Below are 17,791 nucleotides of genomic sequence, written 5' to 3' on the forward strand. Positions count from 1 at the left end.
CATTCCGCCATTCCCGCCTCTCGCGAGACCCTGTCTGTCCCGGAAGTGGCGGCGCCGCGGGCCGCACGTGGGCTCGTACCGGGCCGTACCGGGTTCTGTCAGGCCGGGCCCTGTCAGGCCGTGCCGTGTCCCCGCCATCGCCATGGGCCGAGCGCGCCGGCGGCACAACTGGAGGGCGCGGCAGGCGCAGGGTCCCGCGGCCCCGCCCGCCGCCGAGCCGGAGCTGCCGCTGGAGCTGCCGCTGGAGCTGGGAGGTGCGGCCGGGCCGGGCCGGGCTGGGCTCACTGGGGTTCCCACCCGCGCTGAAAGGGACCGGAGCTGCTGCCCTGCCTCTGCTGTGTTTTTATTACATTTTAATCGGAAGCGTTGTTGTTGTTTTAACCCCCCCGGGAGGCGGTGGGTTCCCGTCCCTGCGTGTGGCTCTCACCCCACCCTGGGGTCGGGTCCCAGGCTGGGCTCGGTGATCTCAGAGCTCTTTTCCAGCTGAATTCATTCCCTGGCTCCGTGATCTCGGATCAGCTCTGTTACAGCAGCGGCTGCCTCCAGGGAGCTCAGGAGTTCTGCTTGGGTCCCTCCCGAATCACTCAGTGGCTCCATTATTTATTAAAACAGCTACTAAACATATTTCCTATGTTAAACATTCGCTTTCTCAAACGTCAAAAAAAAATGGCATTACTTCAAAAAATTACGTTTATTATTCTATTCGATTATTCTATTTTTATTATTCTATTAATGCAGTTTTTTAGTATTAAAATCCACTGGTGCCCAGGTGAGGCAGGACGCTGGGGAGTCACCCCAGGGCACACTGTGTCCTGACCCTGGGGGATTGAGTAAAAAGGCAAAAATTGCATAATATTGTTACATAAATCTTGGAGAATCACCCTCAGGACTATAGAAAGCTCAGGTTTATTGAATGCCCAGTTTCGAGGTCTTTTGCCCTTGCTGATGTTGCAGGATTTTCTTTTGGCTGGGCATGAGGGTTGTGTTTGTTAGAAGCAGCTAAATCTGGCCTGGTGCTTGATAAGCCTGCTAAGCAGTGTGCTGAAAATAATCCACCTGGCACGAGTGAATAATGCAACCTTTCCTTCAGATGGAGCAACGCTGAAGGGAATTGACCAAAGCAATGCCCTGGTCCTGCCAGCAAAAAAAGCCAAGAAGAAAAAAGTCTCGTGTGTTGTGCAGCAGCAGAAGAAACCCCTGAGCAAGAAACAGAAGAAAAACCTGCAGAAGGTTTTGGAGCAGAAGGAGAAGAAAAAACAGGTATGTTGCTGTTTCTGGCAGCAGCAGCTTCTCAAATCTTAAATTCTTAAATCTAAATTCTCTTCTCTTAAAATGAGGGTTTGGTATTGGTGAGTGGGGCGGGTGGGTGATGATGAGGATGGTGAGGGGTGTGAGCTGTCAGGGGGTGTCTGAGGTGTGAAATCTCGTGGGTGAACTCTCAGGGGTGTGCAGGTGCTGGGGGCGATGCTGCAGCAGCAGCAGCCCCCCCTTTGCTGGGCACTGAGGGCAGCTCCAGGGAGGAAGGCACTCCCTGCCCTCTCAGGGGCTGCAGGGACCTTTGTGGGCCCAGGTTCTGTTTCAGGGGCTGCAGGAACACTTCCTTTGTGGGCCCAGGTTCTGTTCTGCCCAGGTGTCCCAGCGCTGTGATGCATCACTGGCAGTAAATGCTGGTTTTGCATTTTTAAAGCACTCTGTGAAATGGGTGCTGTGAGCACCTGCAAACCTCTCTGCACCCCAAGAGCTGTCAGTGCTTCTGAAACGCTTGTTGTGTATTTTCAGTGTGCAGGTAACAGCTTTCCTGTCTTTGTAAAACCTTTCCAGGCAGAATTCCTGGTCCTGTCAGTGCCTGGACAATGGCTCTCACAGAGGAGCTCTGGTTTTGGAGGCAGCTTCACCCTGTGGCTCACACCTCCTGCCATGCCATGTCCCAGGGCAGGGATTTGAGGCTCCCAATGCTCCAGGCCTCATTCCAGTGGTTCAGTTCCAATCTCTTTTCCTTGCTGCTGTTTCTAGGGTGCAGCTGAGCTGCTCACTGCTCTGATGTCAAGTCCCCATTTCTATTTTTGCTCTGGTACAGGGCTGAAATCTTCACCAGGGAGGACTGACCCTGGAGCAGCAGGAAGCTTTTCCAGCTGCACAGCAGGATTTGCCAGAGCACAGAGCACACCTTGGAATGCTCAAATCTTGCAATGAAATCCTTTCCTGGTCAAAGCAAGCACTGATTTTGGTTGTTTTCCCCAAACAGAGAGCTGAGCTGCTGAGCAAGCTGAACGAGGTCCAGGCTTCTGAGGCAGAAATGAAACTCCTGTACACAACTTCCAAACTGGGGACTGGGGGGCGCATGTTTCAGGCTAAAAGGTAAAGGGATTTTGGGGTGGAACCCTTGCAATTGATCACTCTGTTTGAACAGCAACATCCTGAGCTTTCCCTTGAGGTGTTTTATTTCTTGGTGCAAACAGGTTCTTCAGAATGGATGGTTAAATAATTTGCTATTTTTCTTTTTTATTTGCTATAATTTGCTATATTTATTTTTATTTTTATCTGATAATGGGATAGTTCTTTTCTTGGTCTTTCCTGCAGGATGAGGATGAGGAGGGTGACACAATCTGCAGGCTCTTAGCAGTTGTGCTAAACTGCAAAATTGGTGGATAAACACTTATTTTCTTGTGCTGGAAGACATCTACTGATGTTGACCATAGCTGCTAGATTTATCAAGAGCTGCATTCACAGATGAAACTACAAAGATGCCCTCAGAAGAAATGGATAAACCCCAGGATAGAAAGGGCTTAGATACAAATCCATCCATCAAAGCCAAGGCTTTACCTGGCAGAGTTGTTAAAACCTCCAGGAGTGGAGATCTATTTTTTGGGGAAGTCATGTCTGGTTTGAGGTGCCAGAACACAGTTCACAGGTGGATGTTTTGTTTCCAGGGTGACACAGGAGCCAAGGACTGATGTCCCTGAAAGGATCAGGAGCATCAGCGGTGCCAACAAGAGAAGGCACAGCTCAGGGTCAGAACCAGAGCCTGAGGAAGAGCCCAGCAGCTCTGAGGAGGAGGAGGAGGAGGAGGAGGAGGAAGAGCAGAAAGAAGAGCCTGAGAAGTCCTCAGGCAGTGCTGTGAATGCTGCTGAAGAGGCAGAGGCAGGAGTGGGCAGGGCAGGGGCTGAGCAGCCTCTGGCTGGTCCCAGAGCCCCAGAGCCCCAGGCAGCCCCCAGCAGGGCTCCCTGCAAGCCTGCAGTGTTCATCCCTGTGCACAGGACTCCTGAGATCCAGGTGAGGCTCTGGGAGCAGCACAGTGCTTCTAACAGGGGCTGGGGAGGATGGTGGGCTCCAGCAGCAGGAAAACTCAGCTTGTTTTAGGGTATTAGCATTTATCTTTAGTTTCACGTACAGAATCTGTTAACAGTCCTTTATTGTCCTTTGCTGGAGAGTCTTCTGAAGTCCCTTTCAGCTCTCTGCTGTTCTGTACCTTATGCTGGGTGGTTTTGTCCCATTTGTTGTGGGCAGGGCATTGTACAAGAGCAGGAAAAGCTCTGCACGAATCTCAGCAGACAAGGCAGTTGTGAAATGAGTTTTCCCTTGAAGTGCTGTATTAAGAAACTCAAGGGACTCTGAAGTTTCACAGATTACAGTGCAGGGCTTGCCCTCTGCTTGCTGGGAAGCTGCTCTAATGACTCTGGTTCTCAGCCATGCTCGTGTGGAATGGACTGGTGTAGAGATTTCTGAGTCATAGGCTTGCAGATTTTCTTTTGTGAGTTTTATGGTCTGAGGAAGGGAACAGGTTTCAATCCCGAGGAAAACAAAAAAGGAGTGAGAAACAATGCAACTAAAATGTGTGTTTTGCACTGTTTAGGAGGCAAGACTAAAGCTCCCCATCCTTGCTGAAGAACAAGTGGTCATGGAAGCCATTAATGACAATCCCATTGTGATCATATGTGGAGAGACAGGGAGTGGCAAAACCACTCAGGTGCCTCAGTTCCTCTATGAAGCTGGATATGCCAGGTAGGAGTTGGATTTTATATGCAGCAAAAGGAATTGCAGGGACAGCATTTTGGGAAAAACTTGTCTGGAATCTGGAATCCATTCATCTTCAGATCAGTACAGATACAACAGACGGGAATCCCAAAGCTCCCTGTCTGTGTGTTCATTCCAACTACAGCTAAGACTGAGGCTGTGTGACTGATGCCATTAATCTAGAGCCTTCAGTGAGAAATCCTGTTGTCCTTTTTGGGGCTGCTGCTCTGTTTAATGAAAACAATTCCTCCTTTTCCTGCCCTCACCCCTTTAGTTCTGGTGGCATCATCGGGATCACGGAGCCTCGGCGCGTGGCTGCCGTGTCCATGTCCCAGAGGGTGGCCAAGGAGATGAACCTGTCACACAGGTGAGCCTCAGAAAGCCTTGGGACCTCGCTGGGGGGTGGCACTGAGGTGCTCTGTGGGTGACAAGGACTCTGTGCTTGTTCCTGGGTGTTTCCCCACAGGGTGGTTTCCTATCAAATCCGCTATGAGGGGAACGTCACGGATGAAACACAGATCAAGTTCATGACAGATGGTGTGCTGCTCAAGGAGATTCAGAAGGTAACTTGCTGTCCTCAGGGTTACAAAAAAGGGAATGTTTTTTGTATAGCTGGGAAGGGAGGCCAATGTGGACTTGTTGCCAGTCTTTCAAATCAGAATCCCTCTCAGCACCAGGGATTTATTTCATCTCTACCCTTGATATTCCTGTCCAAGCCCCTAAACATTAGGTTATCTTGCTGGGGAAAATGGGAGTGAGAATAGGCTTGGGAACCAGGCTGCTTTGTGTAGGGTGAGTGCATTAAACTGAGTGAGAAATAGAGCTGGGGATGGGCTCAGTGCTTGTGGGGTGTCCTGGCTCACATATCCTTGCTGGGGCCTCCTGTGCTGAAATCCATCTCTCCCCTCAGGACTTTCTGCTTTCCAAGTACAAAGTGATCATCATTGATGAAGCCCACGAGAGGAGCATGTACACAGACATCCTGATAGGCCTCCTGTCCCGCATCGTGCCCCTCCGCCACAAGGTGCTGTGATCCCTCAGGGTTAATTCTGTTCTTCACATTCTGTGCTGCTTTGGTGTGTGAGTCTGGGCTTCACGTCAGGGGATGCTGAGCTCTGTGCACAGAGCAGGGAGACAAAACAATTCCTGCTCCAGCTGGGCACCAAGGACAAATGATCCAAATCTCAGGCCCAAGAGCACAAACACCGTGGGCTGGAGAGAGAAAAACAAGGATGGGACTGCATGGGCTAAAGATCATGAACTAGTAATTAATTATGAATGAGTTACGAATAATTGGACAATGAACTGCAAGATGCAAATGGGGCAGAACTGATCAAAGTGAGAGACCCCGTGACCAGTGGGGCATTTTGGGACCATTTTGGTTCATCTTGGGTGCAGCCCTGGCTGGGCTCTGGTGCTGCCCAAGGTGCATCCATTCAGGCCTTCTAATAAATCCCTGCTTTATTCTTTAACTCTGTCCAGTCTCTGCTCTGGGTCAGCCTCCACAGGGCATCAGGAGGGGCAGGGCTCCTGCTCTGGACATGGATGTGCAGGGGAGGGGATTTTCCACATGAAGAGGCTCTGTGATGTGGAATTCCAAGGAAATCTGACAGAAATAACCCTCAGTTAACACATTTCTCTTTCTGTATGGTTGAAGAGGCACAGAGCCCGCACCAAGGGGGAAATAGTACAGATCAGTACCAAGTGGTGACTTTTCAGGCCAAATCCAGTTCATCTGAGACTTGCAGTGTAGAGAATTGAATTCCAGCAGCCCGGGGGAAAGCAGGGGTTTGTTGCTGGTTGGGCACAGGGTGACAGATGTGTGTCCCTGCAGAAGGGGCTGCCCCTGAAGCTGATCATCATGTCTGCAACTCTGCGTGTGGAGGATTTCACTGCCAACACCAGGCTGTTCTCTGTTCAACCTCCTGTCATCCAGGTACTGTCCCCTCCCTCGGAGCCTCCCTGAAACCAGTGACAAAACAGGGGCACTCTAATCTTCCCAGTTGGTGCTGAAATCTTTCAGAGAACCAATTTAAAAACAGTCATTTTTTTTAGGCTATTGTTTCTTTTGGGACTTGGTGTTTTTCTTTCCACCTTTATCAGAAAACCGCCCTGGCAGAATCTGATTATCTTGAGAAACTCTTAAGTTATGGTTCAGGGGAACTAGAAAGCCTCAATCTGAGTTGATGGTGGGAAAGGGGGAAAAGCTTTGGTTTCTAGCATGGTTTTATGGTGGAGCAGACAACACCAGTGATTTCTGTGGGCTTGGTGTTTTGTAGGGTACCAAACCCTGGATGTGAACAGAAATACAGGGTGAGCTTTTCTGGCTGTCCCATGCAATGATTGTGTGGAGTTATGACAGCACACAAACCCTTCATTGTATAAATACCTTAATTTGGTGTTTGCTCTCCAGGTAGATGCAAGGCAGTTCCCTGTAACTGTTCATTTCAACAAGAAAACCCCCCTGGATGATTACAGTGGGGAGTGCTTCAGGAAGGTGTGCAAAATCCATCGGATGCTGCCTGCAGGTAGGAGAGCTTCACTGCTCAGAACCTCTCACATTGCTCATACTGAACATGACTAAAGTTTGTTGTTGTTGTTGTGTTTTTTCCTTTTCCTTATTTTTTTTTCTCTTGCAGGTGGCATTTTGGTGTTTTTAACAGGCCAGGCAGAAGTTCACTCTCTGTGTAGGAGATTAAGGAAAGCATTCCCGTACCAAAAAAACAACACTGCAGGTAATGCTGTAGAAACTGTTAAACTTCAAATTATCCTGCTGAGAAGTGAGCTTGTTTTGCATCTAAAAATGTGAAGTTTTGTTTTAAAACCACCAAAGACAAGGTTTGGGGAAAGTTGTGGGTGATTGTCATGACTGATGTTAAATTTTGTGCTGGTTTGAGTTTGGGAAAAAATCCTTTCCAGTTCCCCTCTGCCTTCAGTTTGCTTTTTCCACACTGTGCATCCCAGAAAGGTGGGAGTGTCCCCAGACTCCTCCACCTTTCCTGAGAGTGTCCCACTGCTGTTTTTCAGGAGGAGAGGATGACAAAGAAGACTCAGTGGAAGAAATCAGGAAATTCAAGAACTCGAGGAAGCGGAGGAGAGTCCTGGTAACGTGTGAGGGGTAGAGTTCCTCCAAGAGGCAGCGGGTGCCTCCCTGCAGGCAGCTCTGCTCTGTGGCTGTGCCTCTCACCAGCTCCTCCAGACCTGCCTGAAGCCCACAGGGGCCCCCTCAGTGCTGCTCTCACTGCTGCAGGGTCCTGCTGAAGCTCTGAATGTCATGGGCAGGAGATTGATTCAGGTTGAGCACTGACCACTAAAACTTGAATGGAAGGAGCTCCAGACTTGCTGGCTGCTCCTCATCTCACCATTTGTTACCCAAAATTTGGACTGGGTTTGACAGAGAGATGAAATTCTAAGACTGACCCATCTTGACAGAAACTTTTGAACGTTTGTTAGGCACATCTGGATTAGGAGGCCAGTTCTCTTCTTTCTAAGCATGTTACAATAAATGACAATATATAGAGGTGGAATGGGATTTGGCATTGTATGCTTTTGCAATGCCTCCAATTTAAAAAATGTCTAATTTGGAAATACTTTATTTTGCACCTGAGAAGGCCTAAGAAATGTGAGTCTCAGCTTTGCTTTTAAAGCAATGCAAGGTGCTGCTTGTGTCCCCCTGTTAATGTGCTGTTTTCATCTTCCCTCTCTTTCTCAGACACTCCCCAAAATTGATCTGAACAATTACTCTGTGGTGCCACCAGATGAAGGAGATGAGGACAGAGACTTTGACAGTGATGATGATGCTGCAGGCTCTGATCTTGACCTGGACTTAGGAGATGGAGACTCAGAAGAAGGTTTGGCACATGTGAAAGAAGGAATCCCTGTCCCCTGTGAAAGGAGTGACTTGAGTTGTTTGTCCTGTACTGAGCTGTGGCACCAGAGCAGCAGTGTCATGGCAAAGCTGTTCAGGTTTTCCAGTCCCAGTTACTGGTACCAGTTTGTACCAGTTGCTTTCCTGGTTTTGGTGCAATGGTGTTTGTTCAGATGTTGCTGGGACTGAGCAGTGTTGGTTTGTTTCCCCACAGATGAGAAATCTGACTCATCCCTGCCCCTGTATGTGCTCCCACTCTACTCCTTGCTGGCACCAGAGAAACAGGCAAAGGTAAAGTGATTTATTGTCACAGTGAGCTGGAGATCTTACAGAAAAAAGTGATCATTGTCTGAAATCACAGCTGAGATGAAATTCCCATCTTGGACTGTTCTGTCAGCTGGAATGGCCCAGTGGGCAGGTTGGGCTGGGGTGTCCCTGATGTGCCACTCCAGCAGGGTGGGAGAGGTGATCAGCCACAGCCCTGCAGGGTCTCTGAGTCCATCCTGGCCCTGGGCAGGTGGAGATGCTGCTGCCAGCAGGCAGCTTGAGCAGATTGCTGTGTTCCCTGCTGTCTCTGGGGGCAGCAGCATGTCTGAGCACCACTCAGTGCTGCTTTGTGCCCCCCCTGCAGCCCCTGGGGTCGTTTCTGAGGCTTAACCCAGCTGGACAAAGAGCTGGAGACAGGGGGTTAGGGCTCTGCTCTGACTCCTGCCTTCCCCTTGCAGTGCCATATACACTGCCATGCCTTTGCAGCCCATCCAAGACCACTGCCTGTCCCGTTCCTTGCCCCATTCCTTGCCCCATTCCTTGCCCCATTCCTTGCCCCATTCCTTGCCCCATTCCTTGCCCCATTCCTTGCCCCTTTCCTTGCCCCCTTTTTTTTCCCTGCCCCTTTTTTTTTCCCTTGCCCCATTTTTTTCCCTTGCCTCTTTTTTTTCCCTTGCCCCTTTTTTTTCCTTGCCCCCTTTTTTTCCTTGCCCCCTTTTTTTTCCTTGCCCCCTTTTCCTTGCCCCGTTCCTTGTCCTTTTTCCCTGTGCCTTTTCCCCGTCACTTTCCCTTTCCCCCTTTTCCCTGCCCCCTTTTCCCTTCCCCCTTTTCCCTTCCCCCTTTTCCTTTCCCCCTTTTCCCTGCCCTTTTTCCTTGCCCCCTTTTCCCTGCCCCCTTTTCCCTTCCCCCTTTTTCCCTTCCCCTTTTTCCCTTCCCCCTTTTCCCTTCCCCCTTTTCCTTTCCCCCTTTTCCTTTCCCCCTTTTCCTTTCCCCCTTTTCCCTTCCCCCTTTTCCTTTCCCCCTTTTCCTTGCCCCTTTTCCCTGCCCCCTTTTCCCTTCCCCCTTTTCCCTGCCCCCTTTTCCTTTCCCCCTTTTCCTTTCCCCCTTTTCCCTTCCCCCTTTTCCCTGCCCTTTTTCCCTGCCCCCTTTTCCCTGCCCCCTTTTCCCTGCCCCTTTGCTGCCCCTCCCCTGCTGGCACTGCCCTCCCATGCCCACCCCTCTCTCGCAGGTGTTCCGCCCTCCTCCTCCGGGCACCAGGCTCTGCGTGGTGGCCACCAACGTGGCAGAGACGTCCCTGACCATCCCTGGCATCAAGTACGTGGTGGACAGTGGCCGGGAGAAGCGGCGCTGCTACGACAGGATCACGGGGGTCTCGTCCTTCAGGGTGTCCTGGGTGTGCCAGGCCTCGGCCGAGCAGCGCGCCGGCCGCGCCGGCCGCACCGAGCCCGGCCACTGCTACAGGTCAGCCCTGCTGCCAGCACAGTGCCCTGCCTCAACAGCAGGGGTGTGCTGAGGGAGGCAGGAGCCTCCCCTGGAATGGAAAATGTAAACCCCTAACCCCCCCCCCCTTTTCCAAATTGTTACAGGTCTTTAATTTAGGGGCTCTCGTGTGGCGGTGTTTGAGGGCCCCAGGGTGAGGGAAGAGATGAGAATCTTGGCTCCGTGTTTCAGGAGGCTGATTTATTATTTTATGATATATATTATATTAGAATTATATATTAAAACTATACTAAAAGTCTCAGGGTCTCTGCTGCTCAGAGTGACCCGAGATGCATTAGAAAGTCTCTTTTCCCAGCCTGGCACTCAAAGGAGGAGTCAGAGCTCTTCATTTCTCAGTCTCAGGGTTGTTCATTGTTCCTTATCTGTAAAATTCTTTCTCCTGTCCAGCCGAGGTCCTCTCAGCAGGACACTCAGAAGCACTCTGCCTCCCTGGGGTGGTGTTATCTTTTTATACTAAAATCTACCTGTACAATATTTACAATTCCTTCCCAATACCTGTCACCTATGTTAGACACTGAGCTTCTACTCCAAACCAATCCAAAAGTGCCACCATCACAGCAGGAGATGGAGGCCAAGAAGAAGAAGGAGAAAGGCTGGACACACCCAGATTCCTCCATCTTGTCCCCTGAACCCCCATTCTAAAAACCCCCAAAATCAATTTTTTCACCCTGTGATAAATTCATTATCATTCTACTTAAACTTTCGTGGCTTGCAGATCTTCATGTAAAGGTTGGTAATTGTTTTTTGCAAGGGCTGAATCAAAGGCACAGGGGTCTTGTGCTCTATGCCAAGATCTCTGAGCCCTCTGGGCAGGGGCTTGAGCCCTCCAGGGCAGCCAGAGGAATTTCCTGGGTTCTGACATAAAAGAATAGAAGAAAAGGTTTCATTAGAAGGCTTGCAAGGAATAGAAAGGAATGATAACAAAATCTTGTGACTGACCAGAGAGTCTGAGACAGCTGGGCTGTGATTGGCCATTAATTAGAAACAACCACATGAGACCAATCCCAGATGCACCTGTTGCATTCCACAGCAGCAGATAACCATTGGTGACATTTTCGTTTCTGAGGCCTCTCAGCTTCTCAGGAGAAAAGATCCTAACAAAAGGTTTTTTCATAAAATATGTCTTTGAAACTCTCAGGCAAAAAAATACGGGAGCAGGGAATAACAGTTCTTCAATAGGGAAAAAAATAAAAAAGATAAACAATGCAGTGAATTAAAACAACACTGACAGAGTCAGAACACAGCCTGTGGGTCAGGGTGTTGGTAGCAGTCTAATTGGAGATGTGGCTGCAGCCCTCCTGCATTTCTCTTGCTGAAAACTCTTATTTTCATGGTCAGGTGAGATTTCACCAGGGCCAGGTGGATTTAACTCTGAGCCAAGTTAACTTGTGAATAAGGCAAATGCCCCAACCTGTAAATAATGATATGATGTAAATACTATCCACAGCTGCCTTTTTCTTTTTTTAATCCTTTGCTAGTTTTTCCTGCATATCTTTTGAGTTAAAATTTAAGTATCTAATAATACTTCTGGTCCACCAGGTTATACTCTTCAGCAGTTTTCATGGACTTTGAGAAATTTTCTGCACCAGAAATAACGAAGCGACCAGTGGAAGACTTGATTCTGCAAATGAAGGCATTAAATATAGAAAAGGTGAGTTAGAAAGGGCTTTGTACCACAGCACCCATTAAAGTGGTTGCCCTTAGGAGCCAGAAACAAACAGAAATGTATTTTATGGTCATTGCTTGAAGCTGTGCCTTGTGGCAGAAATTCAGATCCTCAGAGTCCGTTTTGGTTCTGCACGTTGCAGAAACTGCTCTGAATTCCACTAGGCCTTAACAGACATGTTTGTTAGAGCTGTAAATGCTTTCTTATATTCTTAGAGGTTAAAAAAACCCTGTCTAAACAGGGTCTGTGTTCTGGAGATACTGGAGCACTTTCAGAGAGCACAACATTTAAATTCAGACCTTCAGCAGCCTGCCCTGGGCGGTGCCTGCAGTCAGTGGGTGCTGGAGGTGATTCTGCTGTTCCTGTTTCCTCCTGTTCTTGTTCCAAGCATTTCCTGCCATTCTGTGTCCTTTCCTTTCCCTCCTGGCAAACATCCTGAGTGTTTTTCTTTGTCCCACGTAACCAGAGGGGAGGATTTCACTCCCTTGCAGGGCTCCTTGCTGTGCTCAGACTGTTTCCCAGTGGGTGCTGTCAGTGTGGACTGAGGGGCTGTGCTCTTGTTTCCCTAGGTCATCAACTTCCCATTCCCAACCCCTCCTCCCACGGAAGCTCTGGCAGCAGCTGAGGAGCTGCTGATAGCCCTGGGTGCCCTGAAGGAGCCCCCCATGACAGGAAGGTAATGCCTGTGATGTCCTGCACTCTGGGCTCTGCTCTGCTCTCATCCCACACCCAGGGATGTCCTTTGGCTCACAAACTGCCACCAGCTCAGTCTCTGGTGCCCTCTGTTTGTGTGGGCAGGGAAACACCTGCTGGGAGCCCCAGCAGGGCTGCTGGGAGCTGTGGGAGGAAGAGGAACCTTCCCCCGACCTTGGGGACCAGCACACAACAAAACCTGAGAAAACACCTCAAATTAATTGGGTTATTAATTACAGAACGGGGAGCACTAACCTGTTCTTAATCAAAGTTACCTCGTGACATGAGCTCTCTTTTCCCTGGCCCAGGCTGAAGCAGCAGCTGGCAGCAAAGCTGAGCTGCCCCATCAGTCCCCTGGGCAGGGTGATGGCCACTTTCCCCGTGGCTCCCCGCTATGCCAAGATGCTGGCCCTGAGCAGGCAGCACCAGTGCCTGCCCTACACCATCACCATCGTGTCTGCCATGACTGTCAGGGAGCTCTTTGAGGAGCTGGACAGGTGAGTGGCTGAGCCTGCCTGTGAACCAGTGTCACCCTGTGTCCCTGTGTCACCCTGTGTCCCAGTGTCACCCTGTGTCCCTGTCACCCTGTGTCCCTGTGTCACAGCTGTGTCCCTGTCACCCTGTGTCCCTGTGTCACAGCTGTGTCCCTGTGTCACCCTGTGTCCCTGTCACCCCGTGTCCCTGTCACCCTGTGCCCTGCAGGCACAGCTCTCACAGCTGCTGCTCTGTGTTCCTTGCAGGCCAGCAGGCAGTGAGGAGGAAGCAGCCCAGCTGAAGAGGAGGAGAGCCAGGTTCTTGCAGATGCAGAAGATCTGGGCTGGGCAGGGGCCCATGCAGAAGCTGGGGGACCTCATGGTGATGTTAGGTAAGTATCTGTGAGTATCCTTTCTGTATTCTTTAGTATATTTTAGTGTAGTAGTCTTTAATATCAGATAGTATCTTAAAATAATAAATTAGCCTTCTGAGAGCATGGAGTCAGATTCATCATTCCTTCCAGCCTTCTGTAAGTATCCTTTCTGTATTCTTTAGTATAGTTTAGATAATATAATGTAATATAATATAATATAATATAATATAATATAATATAATATAATATAATATAATATAATATAATATAATATAATATATAATTCTTTAATATATATTACCTTAAAGTAATAAATTAGCCTTCTGAGAACATGAAGTCATCATTCCTCCCTTTGTCTGGACACCCCACAAATACAATAGCAACCCTGAAATGACTCATAGCCTGGGACAGTGCTGTCCCTCTGCCTGTGGGTTTCATGAGGAGCTGACACTGACCCCCTGTGTCCCCCCAGGAGCAGTGGGGGCCTGTGAGTACTCTGGCTGCACCCAGGAGTTCTGTGAGCAGAACGGGCTGAGGCACAAGGCCATGCTGGAGATCCGGCGCCTGCGAGGGCAGCTCACCACTGCAGGTGAGGGGCTGGGGGGAAATGCTGTGCTGGGTCTCTTCTGGGGGCTGGCACAGCCACAGGGAGCTGATTCCTGTCCTGCTGCACCCCTTCTCCCCTGGCTTTGCCCGCAGTGAACTCGGTCTGCAGGGATGCTGGGCTCTACGTGGACCCCAAGATGGAGCCCCCAACAGAAGCTCAGGTCACCTACCTGAGGCAGATCGTGCTGGCAGGGCTGGGGGATCACCTGGCCAGAAGGGTTCAGGCAGAGGAGCTGCTGGATGACAAGTGGAAAAATGCCTACAAGGTGAGCAGCTTGCCTGGCCTCGGTTCCTCCTCCCTGTGTGGCAGAAACCCAAGCCAAGCCAAGCCCAGGTGTCTGGCTGGGTGCAGCTCTGAGATCTGCAGCTCCTCTCTGTGGAACTGGAGTTTGCAGTGTTGCCATTTCCTGGCGTTCACGTAGGAAATGTTATAAAAGAGCTGAGAAGTACCATGAGTTCATCCTGTGTACCATGAGACATCTTGCTTGGTGTCTGCAGAGAAGGTGAAGCACAAAATGATGGGGTTATTAAAAACCTCCATCACTTCAAGAAATCTTACAGATGTACACCTGAGAGAGGCTGAAATGGGGTGCAGTGAGGACATTGGATTGTTAGTAACTTACTGTGCTTCAATCTCTGTGCCTCTTTCAGACTGCACTCCTGGAGGACCCAGTGTTCATCCACCCCAGCTCAGTCCTCTTCAAAGAGCTGCCAGAGTTTGTGGTGTACCAGGAGATTGTGGAGACCACCAAGCTGTACATGAAAGGTGAGTGCTGTGTGCTGAGCAGCTCACACTGCCTTGGCAGAGTGTTTTCCTCTGTGCTGTGCTTTCGGTGTGACTCCTGGGATTTGGATCCTTAAGGCTTCCTTCATCTGGATCAGGAGATAAATCGGCCTTTTTTTAAATTTATCTGGCAGAATTGGCTGGAGCAAAGCTCAGCTTCTGAAATACCTGCTTTGCCCCAGCCCTGCCAACCACAGCTGCCTGCTGCTGATCTCTGAACAGGTTTTTTACAGCGTAAAAAGTTTGAAAATAATTGAGGACAAGTAAATCTGTGGAGATGAGACCCTGACCATGCCCTGCACCCCTGGGGCTGCCAGTGAGCTGTGGCCCTTGGCAGCAAACCTGCATGCAGGTGTGTTTTCCCTCCTCAGGTGTGTCTGCAGTGGAGCCTGAGTGGATCCCTGCCCTGCTGCCACCCTACTGCCACTTTGGGAAGCCTCTGGAGAATCCCCCTCCCTCCTACTGCCCTGGCACAGGCCGGGTGCGCTGCCACAGACCCAGTGTCTTCTGTAAGTGTCCCCCAGGAGCTCCTGCCTCTCCCAGGAAGGCCCAAAGAGGGGCTTTGGGCACCTCCACGGGGTTTGTAGCATTCAAATATTGGATTTCCCACTGAGATGGGCACCTCACGGGGTTTGCACCATTCAAATATTGGATTTCCCACCGAGATGGGCACCTCCACGGAGTTTGCACCATTCAAATATTGGATTTCTCACTGAGATGGGCACCTCCACGGGGTTTGCACCATTCACATATTGGATTTCCCACCGAGATGGGCACCTTCATGGGGTTTGCACCATTCAAATATTGGATTTCCCACTGAGATGGGCACCTCCACGGGGTTTGCACCATTCAAATATTGGATTTCCCACTGAGATGGGCACCTCCACGAGGTTTGCACCATTCAAATATTGGATTTCCCACTGAGATGGGCACCTCCACGGGGTTTGCAGCATTCAAATATTGGCATATCTCACTGAGATGGGCACTGGGAAGGCTGGCAGTGCCCTCCCCACTTGTCGTGGCCCCTGTGCTGTCCCCCTGCCTGGCAAGGTGCCCTCCTGGGGGAGCAGGGAGGGGACCTGGGGTGTTTTGTGTTGTTTGCAGACCGGGTGGGCTGGCAGCTCCCTGCTGTGGAAGTTGATTATCCCCCAGGAATCGATCGCTACAAACACTTTGCCAGGTTCCTGCTGGAAGGGAAGGTGAGTGTGCTCCAGCCACACCATTTTCCTCGTGTTACCATTAATTTTTTAGCCCAGTTTTTGGAGGAGATGAACCTTATGGCTTCATTCTTTTGTGCCTCCCCGTTGCTCATCACTTGCTGGTGGATGGAAGAGTTTGTTGTGGTTGATGAGGTGGGGAAGGGATCTTTAAAACACAAAAAAAAAAAGCAGGAAAAATCAGTATTTCAGTGAAAGACACCCCCAAATTTAAGTCCTGGTTTTGCAAAGTAAAAAAAGCCAATAGCCCATGTCTTTGTCCAGCCTGGGACAGAAGAATTGTCCAGCAAGTCAGGACAAGATTATGGACACAGGGATGGGAGGAGATGGTGATGGAGAATATGACATGGAAACCTGTAGTAGCACAAGTTCATTGATGGTTGTTATCATATCACAATTAATTTACTTTATTCATTATCTAATTGTTGTAACCAATCTTCCAGGTCATTAAAAAGCTGAGTTCTTACAGCCAGTGCCTGCTGTCCAGTCCCCTCATTATGCTGAAGACGTGGTCCAAGTAAGTGGTTAAAAACAAACCTCAGGTCCTTGTCTCCACCAAACACTTTTCAATGCCTTTCTAAATTTTAAAAAATGCAATGCTGAGAAGGGTGGTGGAGATTGTGATCTTGGCAGAATGGGTTTCCTCACCAGGAAAAGCTGTGTCCCAGGAGAGCTGGTGGTGGTGAGGGCCGTGCAGGACACGCAGCCTGCTGGGCTAATGAACATTGGTTTATTGCTCCATTTCTCTGATTCAGACTTCAGCCCAGGACAGAAGCCCTCCTGCAGGCTCTGGTTAAAGAAAACTGTGATAATCGTGATGCTTTGGTGGCTGCATGGAAGAAAAATCCTAAATGTGAGTGTTCTGCTTGCCTAATTATCAGTCATGTCAGTGGGGTACCTTGAGCACTATTGAATTATAATTTCAAAAAATGGACTATTTCACTTGTTAAGCTCCAGATATTTCCTATTTTCTTACCAGAAGCAGTAGTACCCTGTGCTTGATTCTTGTGAAAAATGACAGAAACCACTTCAGAAAGCAACATTTATTTGTATTTTAAGATTATTTTTTTTTCTGTAGTTGTAACCACAGTTAAAATGTACAGACTATGGTAGTACTGTCCGTGGATATATTGAGGTTTTTTCTTCCTGGTAAAATGGATTTTCTTCAATATTGGGGTGCCAGATGATAGGAATTCTTCCCAGCAGCAGCAGCAGATTCCTGTGCTCACACAGATTCCTGTGGATGCTGCCACCTGTGCCTGCCCAGCAGTGGGTGCTGGTCCTGGCTCCAGTGGATCTGGTGCTCCCTCAGGGGATTTTTCCAGCCCAACTCAGCGTCTGCTCCTCTCCCCCTGCAGATCTGCTCTCAGCCTATTGCCAGTGGGTGCCCGAGGCCCTGCACCAGGAGCTCGCCCTGAAGTGGCCACCAGTGGCCCTGTGACCCTTGATGCTGATGGACTCCTTTGCTCCAGGGTGTTTTGAGAGCTCTTCAAGGGTCTCCTTGGAAATCTGAAACAGATGGACTCACCAACTGTAGGAATACCTTTTTGTAAGCTTTCCCAGAAGCCCTGCCAGCTGTTGGGCTGGTTTTTCATAATATTAATGTTTGGATAATTTTATCCATTGTATTTCGTGGAGATTTTTCTTTTTTTTAACCTGAAGTTTGCCTTTGGACTATATTAGTCGTATGAACTGTAATAAATATGTAAAATTCTTGGTCTGGATGGGAGAAATGTTTGCTGTGTGGGATGCTGCAGTGAGCAGAATATCAGAGCTGTGCAGGCGCCTCTTCACAGGTGTGAGACAGAGCCTGGGCAGCAGCTCAGGAGACAGGAAGCACAAAAATGAGGAAACTCTTGGGTTGGGATAGGAATGGTTTAATTAGTGAAGGGAAGATTGAGTTTACCTTCCCCTTCACCTGAATCTTTTGGGTCTTGGTAAACCCAGTGCTCACTGTGCTGCTTGTGGGCTGCTGCTTGTGACACTGCTGCAGGAGAAAGTGTGGACAGGGACCCTCCTGCCCCTGTGTTCTGAAGGGAACTGGTACAAGAAACTGGCTGGATGTGTGTCCATAATTCCAACGTGCTTCAGGGGAGAGGCCAGAGCACAAGCATTAAAAACATCTAAAGCTGAAGAAACAGCAACTTTAGATCTGCAGCCACAAGGAAAGCAGCCCATTGGTGTGTTTTCAGTCAAACACTGGGTTTTGGGGTTTTTTCAGCACCACTGGGTTTGGGATGTCCCCAGGCAGGAGGGTGCTGGGGGCTCCTGACAGGGCACGTTTTTTTAGCAGGAATTGCAGCACAAGTCTGCACACTCTGCTGCGGGG

The 17,791-nt window shown here is 49.6% G+C and overlaps 1 protein-coding gene across 1 annotated transcript; it reads left to right on the top strand.

Moving 5' to 3' along the window:
* Positions 1-87: 87 nt before the first annotated feature.
* Positions 88-17,186, top strand: DHX37 (DEAH-box helicase 37). The gene is made up of 27 exons (XM_036393312.2): positions 88-254; positions 1,091-1,260; positions 2,246-2,358; positions 2,931-3,273; positions 3,854-4,002; positions 4,289-4,381; positions 4,481-4,577; positions 4,925-5,038; positions 5,849-5,950; positions 6,428-6,542; positions 6,654-6,749; positions 7,042-7,118; positions 7,727-7,865; positions 8,097-8,173; positions 9,378-9,610; positions 11,189-11,300; positions 11,885-11,991; positions 12,317-12,505; positions 12,749-12,873; positions 13,328-13,444; positions 13,555-13,727; positions 14,113-14,227; positions 14,617-14,754; positions 15,350-15,444; positions 15,906-15,979; positions 16,218-16,315; positions 16,821-17,186. The coding sequence occupies exons 1-27, from the start codon at positions 143-145 to the stop codon at positions 16,901-16,903; spliced, it is 3,456 nt and encodes a 1,151-aa protein (XP_036249205.1). The 5' UTR covers positions 88-142; the 3' UTR covers positions 16,904-17,186.
* The last annotated feature ends 605 nt before the right edge of the window (positions 17,187-17,791 follow it).

Source organism: Molothrus ater, chromosome 18, assembly GCF_012460135.2.
Source record: "Molothrus ater isolate BHLD 08-10-18 breed brown headed cowbird chromosome 18, BPBGC_Mater_1.1, whole genome shotgun sequence".
NCBI classification, from domain to species: Eukaryota; Metazoa; Chordata; class Aves; order Passeriformes; family Icteridae; genus Molothrus; species Molothrus ater.